This window comes from Thamnophis sirtalis, unplaced genomic scaffold (genome assembly GCF_051295495.1).
Source record: "Thamnophis sirtalis isolate CommonGarterSnake01/CBP01778 unplaced genomic scaffold, rThaSir2_p1.2 scaffold_8, whole genome shotgun sequence".
Taxonomy (NCBI): Eukaryota; Metazoa; Chordata; class Lepidosauria; order Squamata; family Natricidae; genus Thamnophis; species Thamnophis sirtalis.
In genome coordinates, this window is record NW_028261388.1 from 18,068,045 (window position 1) to 18,075,477 (window position 7,433).

The 7,433-nt window shown below is 39.6% G+C and overlaps 1 protein-coding gene across 1 annotated transcript; it reads right to left on the reverse strand.

Annotated features, from left to right (window-relative positions):
- Positions 1-1,490: 1,490 nt before the first annotated feature.
- On the reverse strand, positions 1,491-6,453 carry LOC148044310 (vitelline membrane outer layer protein 1-like). Its single transcript, XM_087722036.1, has 3 exons — positions 6,283-6,453; positions 5,085-5,185; positions 1,491-1,782 (listed from the first exon to the last, which is right to left on the reverse strand). Exons 1-3 carry the CDS (start codon positions 6,451-6,453, stop codon positions 1,491-1,493), a joined length of 564 nt encoding a protein of 187 aa, XP_087578162.1.
- Between the last annotated feature and the right edge of the window lie 980 nt (positions 6,454-7,433).

Here is a 7,433-nt window from a genome sequence, read left to right on the forward strand (position 1 = left end):
CCTCCTCCTCTCCTTCAAAGGCAAGAGGCGGGCAGGGTTTTTTTTTTCCGGAACGGCTTGATGCTGCCTAGATTGGAGGGGTCGGGGGGAGGAGAATATAGAGGTCCTGCCCGCTTGCCTCACCGGCCGTGAACTTCACCGCACGTCACTGACTCCAGGTAACATACACAATTAAAATGCAAAATCATAAATCATAAATTCAACCATTAAATTTATTGAAACCAATTAAAACCTACAGAAACAAAAAGGCAGAAGAGCATGCAATCTAAACTTATACAAAGTGCAACCATTTAATAAACTCCACATTTCCCTTGGTATTTACATAATACCTTTGGGGAGGGGGGGGGCATTCCAGGAGGCCAGCAGTCTTGGGGTTGGTCTTACTTCAAAGGAAATGATGTTCCAAAAGGCAGATATCATGCAGAAGAAATTCCATTCGTGGTCTCACCAAATACAGTTCCTTTGCACCCCACTATTATCAGTTGTTATGCTTATTTAATTTTATCTTAGTTCCCTTTTGCAAAAAAAGACAGAGCTTTTTGTACATAAGAGTATAGTCAACAATGCCCTTTTAGTTGTTTTCCTTAGCTTGCTTTGACAATTTGTGTGTGTGTGTGTATGCATGCTTTAGCCTGTTATACTAATCCATCTCCATATGTATATATGTATGTCCCTTTTAAATCAATTCCCATATCCTCAAAGACAATCAAGAATATACTTCTATAATGTAATAATAATCATTGCAGAATAATTATTAAACTATACTGCTTTGAACATAATCTTAGATACATAATACATAAATATACATAAAATACATAAAATGATAAATTTTAAGATCTATATATAGATATAGATATATACTGTATGTATGTATGCATTATGTATACACACACACAGTATACACACACACACACACACACACACATATATGTATACACATACATTTGGCATATGTACAGATAAAAACTAAGCAATTCATTTTAAATGTAATTTACCATGCTATTTGCAACAGAGCTATTAAATCACATAAAACTCCTACTTAAAGGTTTAATTAGAGCCAAGGTGGCGCAGTGGTTAAAATACAGCACTGCAGGCTACTGCTAGATCAGCAGGTCAGCGGTTCAAATCTCACCGGCTCAGGGTTGACTCAGCCTTCCATCCTTCCGAGGTGGGTAAAATGAGGACCCAGATTGTTGGGGGCAATATGCTGACTCTCTGTAAACCGCTTAGAGAGGCCTGGAAGGCCTATGAAGCGGTATATAAGTCTACTGCTATTGCTATTATTGCTATTGCTATTGCTAATTATGTTCGGATTCATGTCAAACCAATCCAATAGAACACAGGCAGATGTGGTTTAATAGTGCCGGTAGCAGCGGCTACAGGAGGCTCCGCCCACCCACCCTGACGTAATGCATGACCTTCTATGCATGCGCAGAATGTGGCACATGCGAGCTAAGTGGTAGAGAAGGTAAGTAAATCCCACTATTGGTTCAAATGCAGCAGAAGAACTTCATATCACGGAGTATTGTATCTCCCCAGTCTTGAACTTCCTCAGTTTTTGCCTGGATTCCACATATAGAGCCAACATGGCAACGTTTGCTCCAGGGACCAAAATTTTGCTCATTATGTAACAGTCCCATTAATACAGTTTCTTCTTTACATCTGAATTGGATATTTTTAACTGCCATATCATCAATTAGTCCTTTATGTTCTACCATGTTGAGAGCAAACGATACGAAGTTGCCCTTGGGGCATTCCTGAAATTCTGTCCATTTTCCCCATCTGTTAAAAAAAGACATTTCTCATTTCAAAATGAGTTAAGATCAGGAATCCGTCAATCATCAAGAAGCAGAAATAACATGAGTCATATGTAGTTCCACTCTTCCTAGTACCCTGTTTCCCTGTAAATAAGACCTCTCTAGATAATAAGCGCAATCGGGCTTTTGAGCGCATTCCCCTGAAAATATTGCAACACAGCAGCAGCCATGCTCACTGCCTCCTGCACCTCAGAAATAATAAGTTCTCCCCAAAAATAAGGCCAAGCGTTTATTTTGGGAGTCAAAAGAAAACAAGACCTGGTCTTATTTTTGGGAAAACACAGTATCTAAACATAATAATGTACAACCAGGGTGTCAAATTCAAGGCTCATGGGCTTCAATCTGGCCCATGGGGCTGCCCTGGAAACAGTGAAGGACCAGACTATTATGCCTCTGCCAGAGCTCGGGAGCCGATTTTCACTGGCAGAGCACTCCGGCCATCACAGGTGCTCCAACATGAGTGACGTCAAGCTGGCCATGCCCACCCTGGCATCGTGAGGTCAAACACAATCAGGGGTGCCAGTTCTAACCCCATCTATAGTAGAGGTTCCACAAATCTACAGTGCCATTTAGAACCGGTTCCAGCTCCCTCCTTCCACCCATCTGCACATCATCAAGATGAAGAGCGAGAGGAGGAATTCTGGGAGTTGAAGTCCACAAGTCTTAAGGCTTTCAAGTTTGAACACCCCTGGAGTTTTTTTCTAAAGGTTTAGGGTCTTGTAACTTGACAGCTTTAAGACTTGTATGCTTCAATGCCAGAGTTCCTGAGCCAATATTTTGGTTGCTAAGTACGAGCGTTGTTAAGTGAGTTTCACCACATTTTACAAGTTGGCCATGCCCACCCAGTCACATGACTGCCAAGCCACTGCCACTTGGTCACATGGCTGGCAAGCCACTCCTACCTGGTCACATGGCCGGCAAGTCACTCCCACAAAGTAGACCACACCTAAAGAATAGATTCTAAAACATTTTGAAACCCACCACTGAACACAATCTTGATGTGGCTCTCAATGAAATTGAGTTTGACACCCCTGATTTACAGCATAAATATTTTGAAGTTTAACTTCAAAGGTTTGGCTGAAAATATGGATTAAAACTGTATCCAATACCTTCAGTCTCAATGTAATGATCAGAATGTATATAAACTTTCCTGGGTATAACTGCATATGTGAAGGTGAGAGGCCTATATCTGAGGGAGTCCTGCATCAGGGGATGGGGAAATGCATTCTGGGAGCATGTGCATTTTTTCCTGACTTTCCATCTTTTCTGAGCAAGCCTGAAAAAAATGTACTTTTCACTATTGTGACAAGTTTATGCATCTTATTGGAATAGAATAGAATAGAATAGAATAGAATGGAATAGAATAGAATAGAATAGAATAGAATAGAATAGAATAGAATAGAAATTAGACTAGACTAGACTAGACTAGACTAGACTAGACTAGACTAGACTAGACTAGAATAGAATAGAATAGAATAGAATAGAATAGAATAGAATAGAATAGAATAGAAATTAGACTAGACTAGACTGGACTGGACTGGACTGGACTGGACTGGAATAGAATAGAATAGAATAGAATAGAATAGAATAGAATAGAATAGAATAGAATAGAATAGAATAGAATAGAATAGAATAGAATAGAATATGAAGATATTAACCTAGTTATACAGGGAGGATAAGTGTTAGAGAAAATATTGTGGCTTCCTTTGCAAATAAGTGGGTTGGTTAAGAGCAGAAAAGTAGCTGGAACCCATTAATGGAATCTAATTATTGGTCTAATGCAGATGACATTCCTGAACAGGAACAGGAAATATTAATGTTTAGCTTGTAGAAAAGACTGAGAGGAGGGATGACAGCAAGGTTAAAAAAATCTAAACCATTGTCATATAGAGGAACTGCATTTTTTCTTTGGCATCCTGGAGAACAGGAGCAGAGCCTCTGGATTTAAAGTATCAGAAAAAGATACTGTTCTGCAATTATTTGGAGAAATTTTCTGATGGGAAGAGTTATCAGCGAATAGAAAAGACTGGCTCATAAAGTAGTGAGTTTTCTCTCACTGGAGATCTTCAAAGACTTAAACTTTGAATGTATACTTGGCACACATTAAAATGAAATTGTGTTGCATACAGGTCTCAAAGGGTCTCCACCTCCAATATACACTACATAAGCAGGACTAAATCAATCCATACATATCAGTGGTGGGTTCCGCATCCCATTGCAATCAGTACAGTGCAATGGGGCCGGGCATCCACCACATGAATGTGTGCAGTGCGCATGCATGCACGTGCAGCATGCACGTGTGTGCTTATCTCCCGTGGCACTCTGCAGTGCCTCTGCGACGCTTCAGCTTCCGGGCAGAGTGTCGCACAGGCGCCGTATGCTCCATGCACATGCGCGGAAGCCCCAAAAACCTCAAATACCGTTAAGGAGCGTGGCCAGGTGGGTGGCCACTCCGGAACACCATATCGGAACGGTACCAGATGCTCCTGGCATGCACCGGTAAAGCTGGCTCCCCCAAGACTGGCGGACCCCAACTGCCAGAATTCCCTTGCCAGCCATGCTGGCTGGGGAATTCTGGGATTTGAAGTCCACCAGTCCTAAAAGGGCCAACCCTGCAGACCCTTGGGACTCTAGCCATTTGTACCATTTTTCCCAAACTAAATACAATACAATACAAGAGCAGAGTTGGAAGGGACCTTGGAGGTCTTCTAGTCCAATCGCCTGCCTAGGCAGGAAACCCTATACCATTTCAGACAAATGGCTATCCAACATCTTCTTAAAGACTTCCATTGTTGGGGCATTCACAACTTCTGGGGGCAAGCTGTTCCAATGATTAATTGTCTAACTGTCAGGAAATTTCTCCTCAGAAATTTCTTTGGTAGACTCAAAAGTAATCAGAAAGATTTGGAATTAGTATCATTTGCTTTTCCACCAGCAAAGACGATTTCCCTTTAACCTAGCAATAGCAATAGTAATAGCAGTTAGACTTATATACCGCTTCATAGGGCTTTCAGCCCTCTCTAAGCAGTTTACAGAGTCGGCATATTGCCCTCACAATCTGGGTCCTCATTTTACCCACCTCGGAAGGATGGAAGGCTGAGTCAACCCTGAGTCGGTGAGATTTGAACCGCCGAGCTGCAGAACTAGCAGTCAGCTGAAGTGGCTGCAGTACTGCACCCTAACCACTGCGCCACCTCGCCACCTGTTCTTCCTATCGATTTTCAAAAAAACAAAGTCAACAAAAGAAATGAAGCAAATCCAATTTACCTTCTACTATTTGTTTCAATTGTTGTCCCATCGGTACATTGAAGACGGATACTTTTGAGATCTCCTGTGTCATCAGCCCATACTGTTTGGGTTGGTTGCATCTGATGGAAAATAAGGAAAGGTCAATGGAAATTCCAGACATGTCTGATACTGATGGTAGTCCTACAACCAGGCTTCATCAAGAATGAACCATATTTTTTTAAAAAAATCATATACACATTATTGTGACACAAAGGTGAATTTGTACCTATAGCAAAGAAAGCTCAACTGTTTTGCAACAATATAATCTTTTCTCCAAAGATGCATGAAAATGCCACCTTTCTGTGTTCTGGCCTAGACATTCCACAACCTGTTCATATGTCTCTATGCAAGAATTTTCTGAAACTTCAAGAAGCTGAATTCAGAAAGGAAGTAATTTCAATTTTATTCCAAAGACAATGGCTTCCGCCATTCTAATTTCAGGTTCTACTGTATGAATATTTCAGTTATTTTTTGGAGGAATAAGAACTGCCATTTTTTTCTTCCCAGAATCCTCCTGAAAAGGTGCCACATCTTGATATGCTAAGGGAACATACTATATTGAAAGAGAGAAAAATGGCATCAACCATTTAGAAACTATTTAGAAATGCTAAATAATTCTTATAAGTAGAGTTGTTAGAATCATTCAAAAATAAAAATAAAACAGAACAAGAAAGAATTGCTACCAGAAAATTCCTTGATTAAAATCATCTTCCTGGACTTTTCAGAGAACTGTGCCACACTCTTCCCTGAAATTAGCTCTGGTTTGTTGCAAAACTCACACTGGCCCATTTCAATTGCTTTTCCATTTCTATTAATATGTTCCTGAGCTGAAGAATAAATGAAACAATAAATGAAACTTAATTTTGGGATGCTTTTACGCAAATTGCTATTTTACTTTGTGTGGGTGTGGGTGTGTTTGTGTGTCTTTAAATAAGTTTTTGACTCCTGCCAACTGCCTGGACCTCCAGGCAAGGTTTTGGAGGTGGTTTGCCATTGCCTCCTTCCTAGGGCTGAAAGAAAAGGACTGGCTCAAGGTCACTGGAGCTTCATACCTAAGATAGAATTCTCCATCTCCTGGTTTCTAGACCAATGGTTAAGATGTTATCCTAAGCCATTCTGTATTTGGAGGAACATGTCCATAAAACGGAAGAGCAATAGGGTGAGAGAAGCAAAATACCTTGAGTGCGAAGCCATTAATATGTCCTTTGGGACAGAATATTATCTGGCTCCAAGTACCCCATCGTTCTCCATTTGGCACCTTAAGGATGGCTTCATATTTTCGTGTTTCTGAATCCCATGGCCAGTAGAGTAGGATTAAGAAGACCCAAATATTAATGATGAAATCCATGAATCTTCCGGATCTAGAACAGGAATCTTAGGAAAGAAAGATATAATTTGAACATCATCTGAATACCTTGCCTCTTCCCACTTTTCCTGCTCCTGTCATTTTGATTGAGTCTCTTCCCTATTTTAGTGAAAATCCAGGTTTTCAGATATTGGCACAAGAGACTTGCTGCTATTTTTGATTGAGATAATTTTAAAGAAGAAGATCATTGAAAAGATTTTCTTATTACAATATGATGTTTCTAAGACGCCTAGAGAAACTGGCAAACTGAATTGGAATTATTCCAACATTTTGTAAACACTTTGGAGCAATGGCGATGGGTGGGTCTTCCATTTTTTGAAAGATTGCACTTTTTAGAGATCAATGCAACTAATGCAAATATCTAGAAAGTGGGGATAAGTTCTTTTCAGAATGTAGAACTGACCATAAAGAACAGAAATGTTGTGAATTGGTGAGTTGACTTACAATTCATTTGCCCATCATATCTAAATCTTCAGTTTTTCTAGATTACTATTATTAATACAATTAGAATGTTAAGAATAGAAGTGAAACAGAAACTGTGTGACGAAAATTAGATGTATAACCCTATGCATTTAAAATGTATTTATTATGAAATATTTATCCCACATCTCTTTAAGAGAATATCCTCATCATCTTCAGGCCCCCAAATTATATTTTTCAAAATTATAAATCAGCAAAATGATGCAATCTTATCTAAAATGTCTTGATTATTAATCAATATTTTGAGCAACAAGGCAAATATATTTCAAACAGTCCTGACATTGAGAGCTCTGTCTAAATCTGTCCCTAAAGACTGAAGCAGTAGACAATTTTAATTTCTGGGTTCAGCATTCATTCAGGCACTCTCTAGGCAGCAATATATAGTTCAGGAACTGCAAAATACAGAAAGCCAATTTTGTTGCATTTGGAAAACTTTCTATTCTTTCGACTAAAAGTGGAGTTATATTTCAAACTCCTTCCTT